The sequence below is a fragment of the Sorex araneus genome, chromosome 1 (genome assembly GCF_027595985.1).
Source record: "Sorex araneus isolate mSorAra2 chromosome 1, mSorAra2.pri, whole genome shotgun sequence".
Classification (NCBI taxonomy): domain Eukaryota; kingdom Metazoa; phylum Chordata; class Mammalia; order Eulipotyphla; family Soricidae; genus Sorex; species Sorex araneus.
In genome coordinates, this window is record NC_073302.1 from 207,786,221 (window position 1) to 207,808,561 (window position 22,341).

The 22,341-nt window shown below is 36.2% G+C and overlaps 1 protein-coding gene and 1 pseudogene across 2 annotated transcripts in view; both read right to left on the minus strand.

The window, feature by feature from the left end:
• Positions 1-22,341, minus strand: part of ACVR2A (activin A receptor type 2A) — a 94,367-nt gene that overhangs the window by 31,195 nt on the left and 40,831 nt on the right. For both annotated transcript variants that reach the window (XM_055123506.1, XM_055123455.1), the window contains exons 2-4: positions 5,165-5,372; positions 549-658; positions 202-356 (exon numbers count right to left, since the gene is read on the minus strand). In XM_055123506.1, coding sequence (XP_054979481.1) covers positions 202-356; positions 549-658; positions 5,165-5,372 — 473 coding nt within the window. The remainder of the gene's footprint in view (positions 1-201; positions 357-548; positions 659-5,164; positions 5,373-22,341) is intronic.
• On the minus strand, positions 16,889-17,007 carry LOC129401000 (small Cajal body-specific RNA 11; annotated as a pseudogene).

Below are 22,341 nucleotides of genomic sequence, written 5' to 3' on the forward strand. Positions count from 1 at the left end.
CTACTTTTTCTGAACCCTTAAGTGAAAAATACTTAGGACATGACAAATGAATAATTTTTCAAAATTACTTATAAATTTCTGGATAATAAACATTTAGAGTTAACCTCAAAAATAATCTGTAGCAGTGCTGGTTTTCATCACTGGAATGTTCCTTTAAAATATAACATATAAAACAACGCAAAGAACAGGACAATAACTTACTTGAGTCGGAACAAGTACAGGAGGATAGGCCATCTTGTGATGCCTGTACACCCAAAATGCACAAATAACAATCCCCGCAATTAACATAAGTGGCACCAAAGAATAGAGCAAGATGTTGTAATAGGGTGGCTTGGGTGTAACTGGATTCGAAGTAGCTATAGAAAGGGGAAGAAGAAAATAATTTAGAATTATTTTCTACAGAAATTCCACGTAAGTACTTATTTTTGTGTCAAATTTTAGAAAAAAAAATAAGTGGAAAGGAAAGAAGTAAATTAGTTCATCAAGACAAATATGCTTTGCTTTTGATGTATTACTTGAAAAGAACTGTGTCTTCCCTGTGTACTTACGCTGTGTGACTTCCATTTCAGGAAAATAAGAAAATCTTTCGTTACACATATTGCCCTCACAGCAGCAAAAATATACTTCCGGGCTGTCCTTTTTTTCTATACAATCAGTTCTATTTAAAAAAAAGAAAGAAAGAATTTAAACATCAACAGTATAATATTAAATGTATATGTTTTTCCTAAATTTCTTCTCAAAATAAAGTATGTTATTTATAGTGAACTCCAAAAGTTTTATTAACACCCAATGATCAAGCCTTAATCTGGCTGATCTTGTTACTAATCAGAAAAAGAAAACAAGAGGACAGGAGAGATGATACAGGAGGTAGGATGCTTGCCTTGCATGTGCTTAATCTGGGCTTGATTCCCAGCACCCAGTATGATCCCCTGAACTCACCAGGGGTAATTCCAGAGCACAGAGCCAGAAAAAAACCCACGAACATGCCGAGTCTGGCACAAAAGTCTTTAAAAAGTAAATAAGTCAAGAGCTGATTTTACGATAATCACATGGTTTCCTTAGGACTAGTGCTTTAATTTTTACTGTCAGTGATCAATTTAAGGCAATCATTTATTTTAATTATTAGAAAAGTTTTAAAGAGTTATAAAAAGCATGACCCCCCAATTGCTCCAGATGTGCTTTCTACACAATAAATACTTTGCCCTTTTCATAAATATAAAACCTGAGCATAAAGAGCCAGAAAGAGAATACACTGGATAAAGCATTTTCCTTGCACATGGCTGACCTGTATGTATTCTATCCACGACACCCGAGATGGTCCCCAAAACCCACCAAGAGTGCTCCCTGAGCTTACATGCAGGAATAAAGCCTGAGCACAACTGGGTGTGCCCCACCTCAGCAAAAAAAAAAAAAAAAAGAAAAAAATTTAAACACCATGTATTAAACTATGTGTATGTGCAGTAAATACAAATACGTATATGAATCTATCTATATATATAAAGCACATGCATATTTTGAAAGCTAATTATCTTATGATATGATGTAGCTCAACATTAGATACACAAAGCAGGCAGGTCTGGAAATTAAAACCTGCCATTTTTGTAGGAATACATTTAAATTCCCTGAATATCCTTGTGATAAGCAACAAACAGAGAATAATAGGTAAGAAAACACCATACAAAAATTAATACTCAAAAACTGAGTTGGGCTTGGTTAAGAAAATCAAAATGGAAGCTGGGGAGATAGCACAGGGGTTAAAGCAGTACAGGCACTAAGTAAATGACTTGCATGTGATTCAATCTCTGACACCTCATGACCCTCTGAGCATCACAGGATGCAGGACCCCAAGTACGTGTGCTTGTGTTTCTATGTGTATGTCTGGAGACCCTGATCCTGTCCTCTGGAATACATCCAGGGAATCCCTCACATCACAGGGCCTGGTCAGTATCCTCAGATCCTACCACTATAATGCCTGCCTACCTGGCAAAATTGAAGACACTGCCCTTTCTCCCCCCAGCCTCCGGAGTGAACATGCCGCCAAACATGAAAAAGAAAAAAAAGTAGCCTTATAATAAACTAAGATGCTAAAAGGTTAAGGGTTAAGCCTCTAATATGATTCCTAACCAAACATAAGAAATAACAGCACTTGGGGCTGGAGCGATAGCACAGCGGTTAGGGTGTTTGCCCTGCATGTGTCCAACCCAGGTTCAATTCCCAGCATCCCATATGATCCCCTGAGCAATGCCAGGAGTAATTCCTGAGTGCAGAGCCAGGAATAACCTTTGTGCATTGCCGGGTGAGACCCAAAAAGCAAAAAAAAAAAAAGAGAGAGAAAAGAGAAAAGAAAAAAACTTATTAGAAAAAAAAAAACATTTAAATATTTCTAATAAAAATTAGGTTGGAATTTTTAACAAGTGAATTTTTGAGTTATTAAAATAATGATTAAATCTAATTGTAGTTAAAAATCTTTAAATATTTTAAGAAGCAGGCAATTTTAACAAAATCAAATTTTGAAATCTATAGCGATATCCAGTAACAATAAAGTAAATGATAAATTAAGTTTGTTCAAACTATTTATAAAGGAAAAACTGAAATTTTAGAATTTAAAAATCATTCCTCAAATTATACATTAACATGATTTAATTAAATAAAACATTTTACTACCCAATATTGTATTTTTTACTACCTTTTCCTCGACACTTTGATATAGCTTAATCTTCCTACCCTTTCTCTTACTATCTTTAAAATGGTTTTTACTGAAATACATAGCATAGAAAAAGCCAAATACTTTTTTTAAATTAACATTTTAAACCTTATAAACAAAGCCGGTTTAGTTATTATCACTGTTGAGAGCAAGCATTTGCACTGAACAACCTCATTACCCAGCAAACTAATCTATGGTGAGAAGGCTTTAAGTGAGATGCTCTTCTAGGCTTTCTGCTAAGAATCCCAGATCTTTAACCAAGAATAGTTTTGGGTAAGGCATTCCTCCCCCACTGTGCCTGCATTTTTAAAAACAATTATAATATAAGTCATTACATGATTTCATGCTTGCATATATTATAAACATCATTACAAGTCTAGCTAACAAATTTCTTAAAAATTTTTATGATTACAACACAGCTACAGTTTTAATTCCTTCTGAGAACTTTTATATATCATCTCTCCCAGCAACATTCAATATATACAAAATCAAGTAATACTAACCATAGTTATTATGCTATACATTACATTGAGACTGACTTGTTTGAGCAGACTTATTTTGTAACTGAAAATTAACACTTTTGACAACTTTCACTCCTTTTGCACTCACTCTCCACCCTCTCCCCCCACACATACACTTCAGCTTCTGGAGAGATATAAGGGATATCAATCCATTTTCTGTATTTGCAAGTTCAGTTTGAATTTTTCAAAATAAAATTTAAACAGAAATGAGATAATATAGCATCTGTCTCAATTATTTCAAATTAGAACTTTAAATGTATGTCACAAATGGCAAGTTTTTTCTTCATGACTGAGTGATATTCCTGTATGTATACACATATAAGCATACTCATATGTACATACATATATACAAAATACATATACATCTCAGACACATGTGTTAAGTACAGACATGCTGTAGTATAATGTATTTGTGACATTTCCTTTAATCATTCATCTATCAGTGAATACTTAGGTTGTTTCCATAAAATACTTAGGTTGCTTTGAATTATTACAAATAATGGTACAATGAACATACACGTATCTTTTCAAGCTATTATTTTCTTTTCCTTTGTGTAAATAACAAAAAGTACCCTGTATACTAGCTTTATTTTTAACTTTTAGGGGTCCAGTGAAATAGTATAATAGGAAAGGCAACACAGCAACACAGATCTGATCCCTAACACTACACATGATTCCCTAAGGCTTACCAGAAATAATCCTTGAGCACAAAACCAAGAGTAAGCCTTGAACCCTGCCAAATTTTACCTAACTACCCCAAAAACACTTTGCCAGAGGGTGTAGCTGGAGAGGGGGTGGGGGAGGAGAGAGTATAAGCCCTATACAGTTCTCCATAGTGTGTAATTTTCAAGAAATAATGCTTTCACTATTCAAAGATTCAGAAGTATATTTTGAATGCTAAATATATACCAAAATGACTATTTTAATTCCTCACATATTGTCAGTCAACTATAGATTTATATAATCAACAGAGGTTCCTAAAACTAAGTAGAGAAGGTATCTAGTGTCCCTTGAAATATCAGTATCCTGGGACTTCAAATAGTCCAGGTATACATGACTTTACAGCCTCTAGCAGTCATCAGAGTGAAAAATTTTGCAATCAGGTAGTTTAAGTACAACACCTACAAGACTCTTAATAGAAAGATCACAGGTGGCCAATATCACATACAGTATATTTACTTTCAGTACAGAATAAAGCAATTCATGCAAGTTATTTTAAATAAAATATAGCTTTCTATAAGGACATATTAGTTGTGGTATAATTCTGAATGTCAAGTTAAAATGTCTCTTGGGATAAGAATTCTGCAAGAAAAAAAGTGAGTGCAGAATGCAAGATCAATTTCTTCCTGAAACATAAAGAAGGATATTAAGAAGAAATCAAATACCACAATTATATATACTCTACTCTCCTTGAGCTGCTAGCACAGCGGGTAGGGCTTTTGCCTTGCACATGGCCGACCCAGGTTGATTCCTCCGTCCCTCTTGGAGAGCCCGGCAAGCTACCGAGAGTATCCCATCCGCATGGCAGAGCCTGGCAAGCTACCCATGGCGTATTCGATATGTCAAAAACAGTAACAACAAGTCTCACAACGTTACTGGTTCCCGCTCGAGCAAATTGATGAACAACGGGAGAACAGTGCTACAGTGCTACATTCTCCCTGAAGACAGATTTTTCAAGATACATTCTCTTTCAAAGCAATTTTAAAATCCTGACATGGTAGGAGAATGATTCTGATCTAGGCTTTTTACTCTTTCATAGATTATTCAAAGACTAAGAAAAAAAAAACAAGTATGTTATATTTCTTACATTACTTTAAAAGACACACATTATTATAACATGTTATAATAAACTCCATAATTCCATTTTAAATATTGTTCATTAAAAAAAAATAATGAAAAGTATCCAACATTATCAGAAAAAAAGATAAAATTTCCTTACCTATCATAGCAGTTGATATCATCCAGCCAACAGCCTTGTTTTACTATTTCAATGGAACCAGAAATATTCTTCCAGGTTGCAAAACAATGTCGCCGTTTATCTTTGTCACCATAACAGGGCTCCACACCAGTTCGGTTGGTTCTATCTCTCTCCCAATTAGCATTATAGTAAATACACTCCTGAGTTTCTGATCTACCAAGTATAGCACCTACAAGATAATAAAATAACAATATATTAGTTTGTAAAGAAACTGCCTCGTAGTATAGCAATCTCAAGTGTTCCAAAAATATCATTCATGTACTGTCTAAGAACTGGTTTAGAGCCTCTGTACATTAACATCCACTATAATGAAAAGTGTCACATAAAGCACGAGATCTCTACGGAAAAGACCAGTTTCATTTCACATAAGAAATGTCCTTGATGAAAAACAATAAAATGGTTGGTTTTATTAAATCTCAATGTATATATTTTTCAATATTCTATGTCATGAGAAGCCAAAGCATTTCACATTATATACTGAGGTATAACAAAATCTCAAGGAAAACTCTTTGAATGACTGAGTATTGAATAAATCAACCATGGTTATTCAGACTTAAATACCTGGCAGAGTAATAAAAATGAACCAAGTAAATCTACTGTGTCAAGAAAAACAACAGTAATTAAAGCCAATTATAAAATTCTGATTTCAAGCAAAAACTAGTATTTTTCCTCCTAAATTTCAATTTCTATCATCATTATCCTGACACCTTCTCAATAAGGAATTTTCTGATGTGATCCGTGGTATTACTAACATATATGACAACACTGAACAACAATGGCCAATATTTCAAAGGTTTATAACATCAGAAAACCACTCCTTCCCAAATGAATTTCCAAAGACCAAAAAACACAAAAACAATAAACCATTCAATGCTGAAAAAAATCCACTCAACTTTAATGTTACCGAAAACATAATGCTACATAATAATTCATTAATGATTCCAGAACTATGCTGTAACTAACTTTTAAGAAACTATCCCCCCTGACTCTCACAGAAAAGGGACTGAAAGCCTAAAATAATTCTGAAAAGGATATACAGAACAGAACTCATGCTATCTGTTTTAAAGGCTTATTATATCAAGACTTCAATAATCCAGACTGTTGGGGGAGGAGGATGTATCAAAGGACAGATTAGAAAATCCAGAACAAACCTATACATGTCAAATGAAACACATCAAAAGCAAGGTCTCCCTCTGGAAGGATGTGGGTGAAAGAGAGAAAAGGAAAGAGAGTAATCCTAAATAAAATGAAAATAAAATAAAACCTTAAATTGTAAAAATTTTCTTACGGCGCATAATGCATAGCTACAATAGAAAAAAACTGATTGAACTTTATTAAATTAAGACTTCTTCAAAAGGTAAAGGGGAAAATGAGTCTGAGAAAGAATATTTTCAAATAATATCTAAAAAAAGAACATATTCAAAATATAAAGATATATCACAAATCAGTAAGATGACAGACCACCTAATTCATAGAAACAAAGCAAAGGATTAAAAAATTTTTTTCAAAATTATTTAAGTGGAAAATCACTGTCACTGTCATCCCGTTGCTCATCAATTTGTTCGAGCAGGCACCAGTAACGTCTCTCATTGAGAGACTTATTGTTACTGTTTTTGGCATACCCAATACGCACGGGTAGCTTGCCGGGCTCGATACTCTCGGTAGCTTGCCGGGATCTCCGAGAGGGGCGGAGGAATCGAACTCAGGTCGGCCGCGTGAAAAGCGAAAGCCCAACTGCTGTGCTATGGCTCTAGCCCAAGTGGAAAATACAATAAGATATTTTGGTATTATGTAAGTATAAGCTGAAATTTAATAACTTATAAGAGTGGCTAAAATAAAACTGGACAGCTCCAAGTTCTGATAAATATGTAAACAAACGGAATTTTCACATTAATGGCGGGAATTCAAAATGGTTGGTACACTTTGGTAAACAGTTTAACAGCTTCTCTTTTTTTTTTTAATTTTTTAAATTTTCTTGAATCACCGTGAGATAGTTACAAGCTTTCATGACTGGGTTACAATCTCACAATGATCAAACACCCATCCCTCCACCAGTGCATATTCCCCACCACCAATATCCCTCGTATAATGCCCCTTTCCCACCCTCCCCCTGCCTCTAAGGCAGACAATATTTCCCATACTCTCTACTTTTCGGCATTACAACTTGCAACACAGACACTGAGAAGTCATCATGTTTCGTCCACTATCTACTTTCGGCATGCATCTCAAAAGAAGATGGGTGGCGTCACCTTCCCCAACCCCAACTTCAAACTCTACTACAAAGCAGTAGTAATTAAAACAGCATGGTATTGGAATAAAAACAGACCTGCAGATCAATGGAACAGAGTTGAATATCCTGTCACAGACCCCCAAATATATGGCCACTTAATCTTTGACAAAGGTGCAAGAAACGCAAAGTGGAACAAGGAAAGCCTTTTCAACAAATGGTGCTGGGAAAACTGGATAGCTACCTGCAAAAAAATGAACTCTGACCTCTGTCTAATGCCAGGCACAAAAGTCAGATCAAAGTGGATTAAAGACCTCAATATCAGACATGAATCTATAAGGTTCATAGAAGAAAATGTAGGCAGAACTCTCCATGACATTGAAGCTAAAAGCGTCTTTAAGGATGAAACAGCACTGACCATGCAAGTGGAAGCAAACATAAACAAATGGGAGTACACCAAACTAAGAAGCTTCTGCACTTCAAAAGAAACAGTGACCAAAATACAGAAAGAGCCCACAGATTGGGAAAGAATATTTACCCAATACCCATCTGATAAGGAATTAATATTCAGGATATACAAGATACTTGTAGAACTGTATAAGAAAAAACCTCCAACCCCATCAAAAAATGGGGAGAAGAAATGAACAGAAGTTTCCTCAAAAAAGAAATACAAATGGCCAAAAGGCACATGAAAAAATGCTCCACATTACTAGTCATCAGGGAGATGCAAATCTAAACAACAATGAAATATCATCTCACACCACAGAGACTGGACACATTCAAAAGAACAAAAACAACCAATGCTGGCGTGGATGTAAGGAAAAGGGGACGCTCCTTTACTGTTGGTGGGAATGCCAACTGGTCCAGACTTTCTGGAAAACAATATGGACAGTCCTTCAAAAACTAGAAATTGAGCTTCCACATGACCTCGCAAAGCCACTTCCAGGAATATATCCTTAGGATGCAAAAGAGCACAGTAGAAATGACATCTGTACCTATATATTCATTGCAGCACTGTTCACAATAGCCAAAATATGGAAACAAACCGAGTGCCCTAGAACAGATGACTCGTTAAAGAAACTTTGGTACATCTACACAATGGAATACTACGCAGCTATTAGGAGAGATGAAGTCATGAAATTTGCTTATAAATGGATAAACATGGAAAGTATCATGCTAAGTGAAATGAGTCAGAAAGAGAGGGACAAACATACAGAGACTGCACTCATTTGTGGAGTATAAAATAACATCACATGAGGCTGACATCCAAGGACAGTAGATACAAGGGCCAGGGGGATTGCCCCATAGCTGGAAGACTGCTTCATAAGCAGAGGGGAGAAGGCAGCTGGAATAGAGAAGGGATCACTAAGAAAATGATGGCTTGGAGGAACCAGTTGGGATGGGAGATGCATGCCAAAAACAGCTTAACAGCTTCTTACAGTTAAACATACACCAATCATACATGAATGGATATTTATCTAAGAAATGAAAAACAAAAGTACGAAAATTTGTATGTGAATGTTGAGAGAGGCATATTTACAATCACCCAAACCAGAAAACACCCCAATACCCAGATAATGGGTACTTAAGCTTCCATATTATAATAAAAACTGAGCTACTAATAAATGCAGTAACAGGTGAACCACAAATACTTTTATCCTAAGTAAACTGAAAAATCTATATAGTTCAGTCATTAATTTACATTATATTCTAGAAAGTGAAAACTACAGGAATAAAAATAAAATCAGATGTTGCCAGACCTGGAAGTAAAAGGTGAAAGGAAACCTGGGGGAAGGCGGGTGTGATGGAAATTTTCTCTATCTTGACTTTGGTGGTGCTTTCAGGACTATTTGCTTTAATTTTAAAAACTCATAAACTTGTCTCTTTTAAAAATACAATTTATTCTAGTTAAATTATATTACAAGAAACCAGTTTTTAATGGGGCGAAGTCCCCAAAGAATACCTCAATGTTTTAGAATTCATGATTTGCAAGCATATAGTCCTGAGTTCAAATAGCCAGTGTAACCAATGTGCTAATAATTGCAATCCTGGCAATCATGCTTTTTATGTCTGTCTGTGTCTAGCAATTCTGCTCTGTGGTGCCTTGTGCAGCATATAATTTTCTGCCACACTGATGTCAGGTGTGAGTCAACAACAGTAAGGGATGTGATCTGGTGAACACTGTGACCCCTGGCAAGCACTGAAAGGACTTCATCCCTGTGAGAACACTAAACTCAGAATGTGTATCACTCAATTAGTGCGATCCCTGGGCAAGCCCTTGTGTGCACATCACAGCTAAAGGAATGCAAACCCTAGTGAGCATCTTAACCGTATGTGCACTCACCACAACATGATATGCACATGCAATAACCACTACAGTCAAACTGTAAAAGCAACACAGCCTTGGTCATCACAACAATGAAAATGGGTTGAGGGGGATGGATGAAAAGCAAAGTTTCAGTTTTAAATGAAATAAATAAAGGAGCCAGGGAGATAGCTCAAAAGCCTGAAGTATAAGCGTAGCATGTTTGAGGTTCCAAGTTAGATGCCCAGCACTGCTTGGCTCCAGAATAGCACCAGGTCTAGCCACATGGTAACATGTGGCACCACCAGTCTGTATAGGACCCAAGCATTGAAACATCTGGCCCACAGAGCCAAACAGGTAACAAACACCGGGAGTGGCTTCGGACAACCCCACTCTACCTCCCTCATCCACTGCTCCTGAATTGCTCAGAAAGGTAAACTAATAAATACATAAACAAATGACCAGTTGTTTGAGTATAATATCAAAGAAGACCAATATACACAATTATATGAAATAACTATTTAAATACTCCTTCCTGGCCTAGGAGTGTGACTCAAGTGGTCAAGAGGATGGCTAGCATATGTGAGGTCCTCAGTTGAACCCAATGTACCACATCCAAAGTCCTCCAAGTATATCACAGTGTAGCCCCAAATAAATATCAGGAGTGGCTCCAAAGCCCAAAGTGCTCTAGGCCCCAGCAAGTCTGATTTGTAGGTCCTATTTTAATTTTTTAAAAAAAAATTTTTAAGAACCTCCATTTCTCTATATTTATGGCCAGAATTCCTATTATTGAAATACTATATAAGAAGTCTGAGGAGATGTAAAAATCCAGTTGTCTTTTACTAATCATTAGGTTTTTTAAATTTACTAATATGTTCATAAAAACTTTGAGTTCTGTTAACACATAATAGATTTATTATTGTCATTTTAAGTTTTCTGTTTGGTTTTTGCAGTGACAGAGATTGAACTTAAGTCTCCAAGACGTGCATTTTGCCAATGAGCCGCATCCCCAACTCCAATCATTGTGATTTTTTTAATAAATATATTTCAATTTTATCTTAATTTCTAATATGAGAAATACGGATGATGTAGACCACAATAAAAGCTTTTAAGGTCTTACACCAAAAAATTAAGAGCTATTGCTCTACAGTGTACCAGCACTAGAATATAATTAGAATCTGTGGCAGTACTGATACTGTGTACATACTTTTTTTTTTTTTTAACTTCTTGGGTCACACCCAGCGATGCACAGGGGATACTCCTGGCTTTGCACTCAGAATTACTTCTGGCAGTGCTCGGGGTACCATATGGGATGCTGGGAATCGAACCCAGGTTGGCCGTGTGGAAGGCAATTGCCTTACCTGTTATAGTATCACTCCAGCCCGTGTACATACTCTTAACTACAGAAGACAAAGAACTGTCAGTATTGTAAACTCTTAGTTCTTTGAGAAACTCCTGAAATCTGGTAACTACTAAGTCCACTATACAAAAAGACTGATAATATCATTTATCTATTACTCAATAGCTGTTCTCTAAAACACATTTCCAGAATCTTAATGAAAATATCAACAAAGGTAGTCTCCTTTTCTGAACAATACAAAAGCAATCATTTACTACCCGCTTTATCATTTTAAAACAATGACAACTTCTGTGAAAAAGATAGTCAATATTTTAAGCTTTGCAAACAACTATGCAATTTTGCAACTGCAACATAAAAACATATGTAAGACAGTAAACGAGCGGGCAGCATTATGTCCTAATAAAATTTTATGTGAACTGGAAACTAAATTTCACAGAATTTTTACATGCTGCAAAATATTATTTATTTTTACAACCATTTTAAAATATGAAATTCTTAGTTCACAGGTTAAATCTGACTCACAAGTTTATATAATCAACTAACCTCTTGAAACAACTAATTCCAACAGCTTAAGCTATAGCATATGATGAACTCTGAAACAACACTGATTAACCAAAAAATAATGATTTTTTGTTTGTTTTCCGCAGGAGATAGCTTGAATTGGGGTTGGGTAGAACAGAGGAGGGTATATATATATATATATATATATATATATATATATGTGTGTGTACTTTCTTTTTGCTTCTGGGCAAATAACCACTGGTGATCTAATGTTCCTCCCTAATTAAATACCACTGACTTAATAGACTGTGACCTGGACTTGGAATTAAGTTCAAAATTCTGACCTTGATGAACAAGTTACCAAACCTTTCACTAACTCATTCCCACATCTGATTCAATTTCTATAGTAATTCCAAATTATGGATAATTCCATATCTTCATAATTCAGTCTGCTCAGCTATAGCAATTCAACAATTCAACATCACAGGATCCAGCAAAAATTTAGAATGTTTCTATTCTCAAAGTACAAAAGTACTGCTTATACATTAATGATTACTACATTTTCATTTTTTCTACCAAAAGAAAAGCAATTCATAGGAACAGAAATTTGATACATTTGGCCATACAACAGCCTACAAAAAGCCATATTCAACTATAAAGAAAGTAAATTTCAATTAAAGCAATTCATCCCAGTATATCTGGTGTTATGTACTTTCCAGAAAACAAAATACTAAGATAACACTCTCAATAGATTTTTTTTTGATCTTCAAAAAATAGAACAAGGGCTTTTTTCATTACTTTATAAGGTCAGTACAACCCTGACACCAAAAACAAAGATGGCACAAATAAAAATGCATACCAGTATCTCTCATCATCACCATCAACAAAAAAGTTTTCAATAAAATTTAAGTAAATATATTCTCTATCTTGGAGATCTACCCACTTCTCAACCTGAATTGTGAACTCTTAGCCCTCTCCCCTTGAGAGTCCTCATTTTCTCACTCGCTTTCTCTTACTACTTCTCTAAATAAAACTACTGTACTTCTTTAAAAATAAATCAAACAATACATTTGTAATTTATGACAACCAAGAAAAATTTATTCCAGGTACGCAAGGTTGATTCATTATTTAAAATCATCATCATCATCATCATCATCATCATCATCATCATCATCATCAATGTGGAGTGGAAGCAATAGAAGGGCTAGATAGGGCATATGCTTAGTCTGAGAGAACCCTGGGTTTGATTCCCAGGATGCACATCATCCCCAAGCACTACCAAAATAACACTACTGTACCAAGCAAAAAGTAGTCCCTAGCCACTGCCAGGTGTGGTCCCACAACAAAAGAAAACCCACCAAAAGAAATCCATCAATGAAATCTATCAAATCATTACAATACTAATGAGAACAATTACATGATTTTGCCATTATGTAATCAGTAGAGAAAATTCCTGAAACAGAGACTAAGGAAAAGGTCTACAACTAACATCATATTTAATGGTGAGAGACTGTGTCCTTCCCTCCATGTTCAGTAACAAAGTAATGATGTCTACTCTCACCATTCTCATTTAAAGTCTTGTTAGCTTATTAAGAGAAAAATATTAGGGGCATGGGACTAGAGAGAAAGCACAGGGATGAAGGCACTTACTTATCTTGCAGCCAGCAACCCTGGTTTGATCACTGGCACCATATATGGTTCTCCCTGAGCACATATCCAGGAAAAAGGCCATGAGAATCACTGGGTGTGATTCTCACCCCCCAAAAATTAAGGGTATGCTAAATTAAAAGATGATATAAAATTGTTTGTATTTGCAGATGAAATTTTCTAGAAAATCCTAAGAAACCATCAAACAAAAATTCTAGAATAAGTGAGTTAAGTCACTGTCATCCCGTTGCTCATTGATTTGTTCGAGGAGCAATTGCACAGCGGTTGGGCATTCGCCTTTCACTCGGCCTACCCGTTTGATTCCTCCGCCCCTCTCAGAGAGTTGGGCAAGCTACCAAGAGTATGGAACCTGCACGGCAGAGCCTGGCAAGCTACCTGTGCATACTGGATAAGCCAAAAACAGTAACAATAAGTCTCTCAATGAGAGATGTTACTGGTGCCCGCTCGAAGTGAGTTAAGTAATCAAAGGAAATATAATAAACCACAAAAACCTATTTTATTTCTGAATACTGGAATATTCAACAGATCTGGAATAAAAATGAAATAATGGTTATAGTTGTTCCTAAGGTAAAAAAAAAAATACTTAGATATAACCTAACAAAACATTGGGGGAAGAGGGTGGCGGGAGAAACAGCTCAACGTACAGAGTACATACATTAACTCTCACATGTAAGGTCCAAGTTTGATCCCTAGCACGCCACACACACACACACAGACTACAGTCTGTATGGTAAAATATAAATATATGTATATAAAATGTAGATGAAATAAATCAACGTTAAACACTTGGAAAGATATACTGTGTTCATAAACTGGAGAACTCAACAGATGTCAATTCTCCCTAAACTGATACATAGATTTAATGCAATTCATATCAAAACCTTAGTAAATCTCTTTGTAGACATAAACAAGCTTATTCTCAAAATGTTTAAAATAGAACCGTGTCAAGATTTTTTTCTGATGTTCAAGAAATGTTTTATGATGTTAAGCCTTCTGAGATAGCTATAGTAAAGAATAACACCATGCTTCTGAACAGAGAGGGAAGCATACAGTCTTTCACCATTTTCTGGATGAGGGACAGACACACTTATCAATGTGAATAGACAGAAAACCCAGATCCATACAAATACAGCCAATTAATTTTTGACAAATGAGCAAAAGTAATTCAATGAAGGAGGGGCAGCCTTTTCAATAAATGATAGTGGAACAATGGGACATGATTCAAGCAAATATGTCTTGAATGCCCTTCCCCTGCTATCTATCACTCTAATAGTTGCTTGAATGCTTCCCAGGTTAAATCTTATAAAAAGCCTCCCAAGCTAATAAGTATCATTATATGACATTTTCCCAGTGTTCTCAAGATAGATACAGTGAAATACAAAAAAAAAAAAATTAGTTAGAACCACTCCTTTCCCCAAATGCACTCTACCACAGTAAACATAAAATGTTTTATGTCATAGTGATTCACTGTGTTTAACTCACCCTCATTTTCCCCACCACACTGTGAAACATGTATCCTTTATAATTGTGAAACTTATTTTCTGATTAAAATGACAATGTTTCAGTGTTTTTCACAGTCCTGTAGCCAGTCTCACTGTTACAATTTTCCTATTTATGCAACAGAACAGAGAATTCAACAAAACAGAAACTAGCTCTCGGACACCTATTATAATGCTATCTGAAACTATCAAGTCCTTGAAAACACAATATAAACAGTCATGCAAGCTGAACACCTTCCCTAAACTCTGTGCCTCTTAGTGCTCTAGGAAAGATTAATGAAGTTTCTTAAACAGTAAATTCAAATTGAAATTTAATTTTTTTCCCCTTTCATGTCACTGCTTCAGGTCATTTTAAGCATAAAATATATGTTCAAAGAGAATCAGTTATGGAAACACATTAGGCTGCATGATTAATCCAATATATTTTACAATACAAGTTAAAAAGATTATAAAAATGATGATACAAAAGAATGGTTTTGGGGACTGGGAATATGATTTAAGTGGCAAAGCACATGCCAAGTATGGGAAAAATCTTGAGTTACATCCCTGGAATTACATGGCCCCTTAAACTTACAGTTCAATAAGAACTACAGGATGTAGTTTTATGTAGTTTTTAGTATTAGGTTCTTATAAACCTATCTCAAAAGATCTAATAAGACCCTAATAAGAGTCTGTAGAGTTAGCTCATTGGGCTAGAGCACATGTTCTACACGTAGGAGGTCCAAGTTTGAACACCCACCCCACAATTCACATGGCCCCTACACAGCATGTGGGAGAGTAGGTCCCAAGTTTTGGGGTGTGGCAAAAAAAAAAACAACTTTTTTTTTTAAGAATGATTTTAGGTAAATAAGCTACTGAGAAATTCTAGTAGAGTATAATCCTTCATAACACTAAGAACCCCCTAAAAAAAGTAAATGCAAATAGAATTTTATTAAACAAGTTAGAAATCTCATTTATGCAAAATAGTCATTCAACTTCCAAAAAAGTTACAGGTTAACATAAATTAATATCATGTAGCCTCAATATAAAGAATTCCAAAATTTCTCCCCAGAGATTTAAAATACCTTTTATCAACTGAAATAAATGCAAATATTTACATGAACAAGTCTAGCATATACTAAATTTCATCACTGTCACTGTCATCCCATTGCTCATCAATTTGCTCGAGCGGGCACCAGTAACATCTCCATTGTGAGACTTGTTGTGACTGTTTCTGGCGTATCGAATAAGCCACGGGTAACTTGCCAGATCTGCCATAAGGGCGGGATACTCTCAGTAGCTTGCTGGGCTCTCCAAGAGGGTTGGAGGAATTGAACCCAGGTTGGCTGTGTGCAAGGCAAATGCCCTACTAAATTTCATAAATGCTGTAAAATCATAAACACAAATTTTACAAATCAAATAGTCATCCACATAATACCAAGACTGCCCTTCTCCTATACTGGTCTATAGGTATAGACTGTAACCTTCATGAAATAACTATCTACAATATTGCTTTTAGAGTGTCTCTTAATAAATGGTTTGTTTTTTATAACCTTCGTGAACATTTTTAAAAAATTACAAAGTAACCCCCTCCCTAAGAATAATTCATCACTTGTTCAAACTCTTTATTCCCTCTACCTGTTCCCTCAGAACATCTCCATGAACATTCAAAACTAGCACTGGCCTCATTCAAATTTGCCTTCTTCATATACTACTTTCATTCAAATTGGGGTGGGGCTGAGGGAGAAGATATGTTAAGGAATTAAATATAATGACTTTTTAGAGAAATAATCTTTTAAAGAAAAGACTAAAAAACTAAACACGCATAAACTAATAATATGCATGTTAATCAAAAAATTATCAGTTTTTTCATCTATGTTTGTTTAGATGAAGTCTATAGATAAATGCAATTGAAATTTAAAGGGACTCACTCCATTAATCTATGAGATTCTAGAACAAGGTCAGTTATCTCTGTGACCATGGTTAGCACAATACAAGAACTCAATACATTACAATTCATAGAGAAAAGAAAATGGGTTTTATGACAAATTGGGATCTACAGCAAAGCTCTTAAAGAGAGACAAAACTACAATAAACAGAGAGGAAAGATGTAATACCAAGAAATTAGGGTTGTTTTTTTATTTTTAATGTCCTCTTCTGCTTTTAGGAGTCAGCCCTAAAAGCTCGGAAGGGCCCTCCTAAAAAAAAGAGGGAGATTGCTGTGTGTGTCCCAAAGGACGCCAAAAAGAGATATTTTTAAGACTAAACTAAAATAAAAATCAACAAATAAACTGTTGAAATGAAAAGAAATTCAGTAAATCATATTAAGTAATCCAATAAAAATTAATGGTCTAAAACGTAGCTTCTTAAGGACTGGATAACTGAATATGGGGGAATCACAAAAATTCTGCTAACTATAAAAAGATTCTAAATATCCAACAAACAAACAAATTCAAGATCAACCCAACGTATTTCCAGGAGCATTCATAGTCCAAATGCAATGTATTATATACTTAATATTAATTTATAATGATATATACCTGAAACCTATATAACGTTCTGACACTGACACTTGATGTAATGTAGTGAACTAATAGTTCATTAAAATTTTTAAAATAGGGGCTGGAGTGATAGCACAGTGGGTAGGGCGTTTGCCTTGCACACAGCCGACCCGGGTTCGAGTCCCAGCGTCCCATACGGTCCCCTGAACACAGCCAGGAGTAACCCCTGTGCATTGCCGGGTGTGACCCAAAAAGCAAAAAAAAAATTTTAAATAAAAGGGAATCAACCTTAGAAGACCCTTCCATAATATGGGTATGTCCCTGCATTATTTTCCCTTTCCCTAAAAAATAAATTCTTTTCTGGAACAAGGGGGTAGAGAATTGAAAGGGTTACGGGTACAGCACTTTTTTTTTCAATAAATAAGAACTGGGGCTGGAAAAAACACAACAGATAGGACATTTGACTTGCATGCACAATTAAGCCAAGTTTGATTCTAAGACCCACCAAGAGTGATTCCTGAGTGCAGAGCCAGGACTAAGCCCTTAGCATTGCCAGGTGTGGCCCAAAAACAAAACAAAATATAATTTTATTTAATTTTCTGTTATGTAATTTCTTCATTTCTAAACTATTTCAATAATTTGCTTCTAAGCAAATACAAACATCATAAATCTAGTTAGTATCTTTTTCTTTCTACACAATAAACCTCATAGGAGACAAGTCACTTTTTCTATTTGGTTGCTCTGGGTGGTAAAGAAAGTAACGAATGTCCCCAAAGATTTCTGATAGAACCCAAAATATATGATGAGAAAAAAACCTAAATTTTCAAATGAAATTTCTGTATGAGTAACATACCAATTTCATTTTTTAAAAAAGTACCTTCCTTCCTACCACCAAACAATCACTTCTAAAGGAAAACACCAACATTTTCTGGCATTCTTCCCAGAAATTTTTTTTTTTTGCCTTGTCTCTAACATTCTGTTCTGAGTACTAAACATCAGTCTAGCAAAATAATTCAAGATTCTGTCGGTCTAGATAAAGTAATATAAACTAAAAACAACGCGTAAAATTGAAAGATACAAGTATGGTATAGAAATTATGCACAGTGTTCAAGCAAACATAAGAAGTACTTAAAAGTTAACAGTTAATCACCATCTTTCTAAGGTCCCTAAGGGTTAACTTTTATTCATTATCTTTCTAAGGTCCCCTAATGTAATTCGTTAAAAACTACAAAGAGGGGCCAAAGCGATGGTACAGTGGATAGTGTGCTTCCCCAGCACACAGCAGACCCAGGATTCCCAGCATCCCACATGGCTCCCCAAGCACCACCAGGGAGCCAGGAGCAACCCCCTGAGCATTGCTGATGTGTCCCCACCACCACTGCCCCTTTCCCGCAAAAAAAAAAAAAAAAAAAATTCAAGATAACTACCTAAATTTTTTCAATGTTACTGAACAGTTGTCTATATATGAAGAGCTCCAAAATAAGCACATACTGAAATTTATACAGATGACGATTTGAAGACCATTAATTTCTCAATTTCTCAAAATTTCTTGGAAAGCCCAAGTTTCTGAGTCTCAAAGAAAGCACCAATTTGTAGTAGTACTTACCTTTAATAAAAGGGGTAAGGAGTACTCCTTTTCCATAGAATTCGCTTCTTTTCTTTTTGTTTAAAAAAAAAAATAGGGGCTAGCCCATTGGTGCTCAGAAACTATGATACCAACACTCTGCAGTGCTCAGAGGATCTGACCACACGGTGCTGGAGATTAAATTCAGGTTCTCAACTAAACTGTACTCCCTACCACCAAATTACTTCCCCAGTCCCCAATTTGCTTATTCCTAAATTCACTTAATTGTAAATGACATTAATACAAAAAAAAGTGTTATTTCTGTATTAGCAAAACTCTTAAGACTACATTCTTTCTTAAACTATTCTTGGCATAATGAAGACATTTATTACAGTTTATTCAAGAAAAGAGGCTAATCAAAATTAATTGTATCACTGTATCATTGTCATCCCATTGTTCATCGATTTGCTTGAGCAGGAGCCAGTAATGTCTCCATTCATCCCTGTCGCATGCTAGTGTAGCCTCATGGCTCTTTCAGGATCAGGGGAATGAGGACAGTCGTTACTGGTTTGGGCATATCAAGTACGCCACGGGTAGCTTGCCAGGCTCTACTATGCGGACGGGATACTCTCAGTAGCTTGCCAGGCTCTCTGACAGGGACGAAGGCTTTTGGGGCGTTCACTAATCGCCTTTACAGGTGTTCCCAGTCGACCAAATATAAGCTTTTGGTCGACTGGAATGTTGTAACGATCTGCACATGACAAACACGCACCTGCCTGCGTCTCTGGGCAGCACCTGGGTCATCTGTGGCCTCAGGATGATCTCCTTGAGGTTGATGAAGTGCGCCCGGAGGTTGTTGAGTAGCTGGCAGAGCAGGACGCTATCACGGAGTGTCTGTGCCAGGTCAAATACCTGCGCCAAGTCCCAGGTCACCCAGTGGTTGGCTGACAGCACCCCACAGTGGATGAGCCACTGCGTGCTCTGTCACATGGCTCTATGTCCGAAGGCGCTGCACTCGGCCAGCAGGGGCAGGCAATGCCGCTGCAGTTTCTTTATGCCCCGACAACGCCATTCTGTTCAAATCTTGCAAAACAGCCGGCGATGTCCCAGCAAAGGATGCTGGGTTTACTTAGTTCTCTGTTTAAGACCCCCAGAGGGAAAGGGGCAGCTGCCAGCATTTTCCTATAGTATTTGTGGACTCAATTTTCCCCAGTCTCAGGTGGTACCAGGTGGTTTAGCTATGGAAAGTGATGAATTTCATTGCCATTTAGAAGGTGATCCCTGTGCTCCAGATGAAGTGGCCCATGTTGCCCCCTGTCTTCGTAAAGGACCCCGGGCCCTTCCTCTGCGGCATGAGTTTGAGCCAGTGTAGGAGTCAGGGTGAGACCTGAATCCCAAATGAACACTCCTCATTTTGCATTCAACTCTAATGTGGGCCAGAGGCGGAACTGCATGCTCAGACCTTGAGCATTCTCTTTGGACACACAGTGTCTTGTCTCCATCCAAGCCCATGGTTGTGTCCTGAGTCCCCAGCTCAGCACTGCCTTCTGCCCTTATTCTGCGTGGACTATGTGATGAGCTTAGGCCCTAAACAGAAGTTTTTCTTTTAAGAGTAAACAATTTTTTAAATTTGGAAAATGTAATTTTCAAAATTTGGGAAACCTAGTAAGAAGAAAATGAGGTTTGATATTAAAAACAAGACAGAGTCAAATATGTATCTTCAAATACTTCTGAACCTCAAATAAGGACTATAGTTTCTCCTCTAAGTAAGTGGGAGAACAGGAAAGACAATTATTTGATCACAATAAACAGAGAATTTCAAGTATTTTTATCAATGTACTACATAAATTATTTAAAGAGAACAATCATGTTAATGCCTTTAGTCTTCTAACTTACAACTGAACACAAAGACAAATAAATACAAAAATATAGTGAGATACCCTAATTTATCATGTAAAAGAGTTTACCAGGCATCACTGCTCCGTTATCAGTGAGCAAGTACATCGATTCCTTACACGTAATTAGTAAAGATAGCTTAAAAAGAAACCCTCTATAAAGGTATTCATACTGGGTTTTTTAAAAACCCATTCAGACTGGAATACCATCAAATAAAACAATGTTACTGAAATTCACAAATGTTTGAAAACAAAACAAAATAAAAAAGAACAAAATTAGGTCACAGATACTAATCATAAGCAACAGAATTAGAGAATACCTAAACTTTGTTTGGTGGCCACACCTGACTGTGCTCAAGGCTTACTCCAGGTTCTGCACTCAGGAATCACTCACTTCTGGAAATACTCAGGGAACTAAATGGGGTGCCAGGGATCTAGCCCAAATCAGTCAGCTGGACAGCAAGTATCACTCACTGTACCATCTTTCTGGCCCCTCTAAACTTATTTTTAAGGAGAGTTAAGAGTTTGTGAAAGACTGCTACTGCAAGTTACCAATCTCTCTCCCTGCACAAAAGAAACAACATCCTGATTTCTTGGATTCATTTTTATCCCACCAAATCAGTTTTTAATCCAGAAATCAGATCTCTTATTAAAGCAAAAGTATCAAATCAATCAATTCACTCACTCCAATGGCTTCTCATTGCTCTTGGCTTTAAAATGAAACTGAATAAAACTATGACTTCTCTTCAGCTTCAATTCAGAACAATTAAACATCTTTCTCTGAAACATCAATTTTTCAGACCTTTTAATATTTTTTTCTACAACACCCCCTGGCCCCCTAACCTACCCCTTCCCTTTTAATATTTGTAGCCCAGCCCTACCCCTTTAATGGATGAGATACTGCAGTGGAGAAAACATTGAGATATGTTTTAAAAGGCTGAAAAAAATCAGCCATCAGATCATGAAACTTTAAAAGGCAAAATTATCAACTCCAATTTGTAAATAACGAACTACCAAGAACAGTTTGATACATCTAGTAAATTTAATAAACTTGATACATTTATATAAGTTTAACTGATTTACTAAGTGTATTTTTGTTAGTTTTGTTTATTTCAGCCACACTCATCTGTGTTCAATGCTTAATCCTGGCTTCGGAGGACTGTTTATGGTACTGGGGACTGAACCCAGTTCAGCACCCTAGCAGCTTATAATGCTCTGGCCTCCAGGTTCAGTTAAATTTAATATGCATCCATGTAGCAGCGTCGTCTCTTCTCCCTAGAAATCACTAATCTCTAAACTCCTTTTTTGTTTTATTATTGTTTTGTACCATTCACTGGTTACTCCTGACTCTGTACTAAGGAATCACTCCTGGAGATGCTCTGGGGGACGACATGGGATGCTAGGGAGCAAGCAAACCCAGGTCAGCTGCATGCAAGGCAAACACCCAACATGCTGTACTATCTATCACTCTGGCCCCTAACCTCTAAACTCTTAAAAAATTAATTAAAAATTTTTTTAAATTTAAAAGAAATAAAAAATTAGAAGAATCTCTATAACTATCAACCTTCCCTCTGAAAAGGAAGAGTGTGGGATGGGAAGAGAGGAAGTGGGAGCATTGAGGACAAAGAGCTAGCTAGAT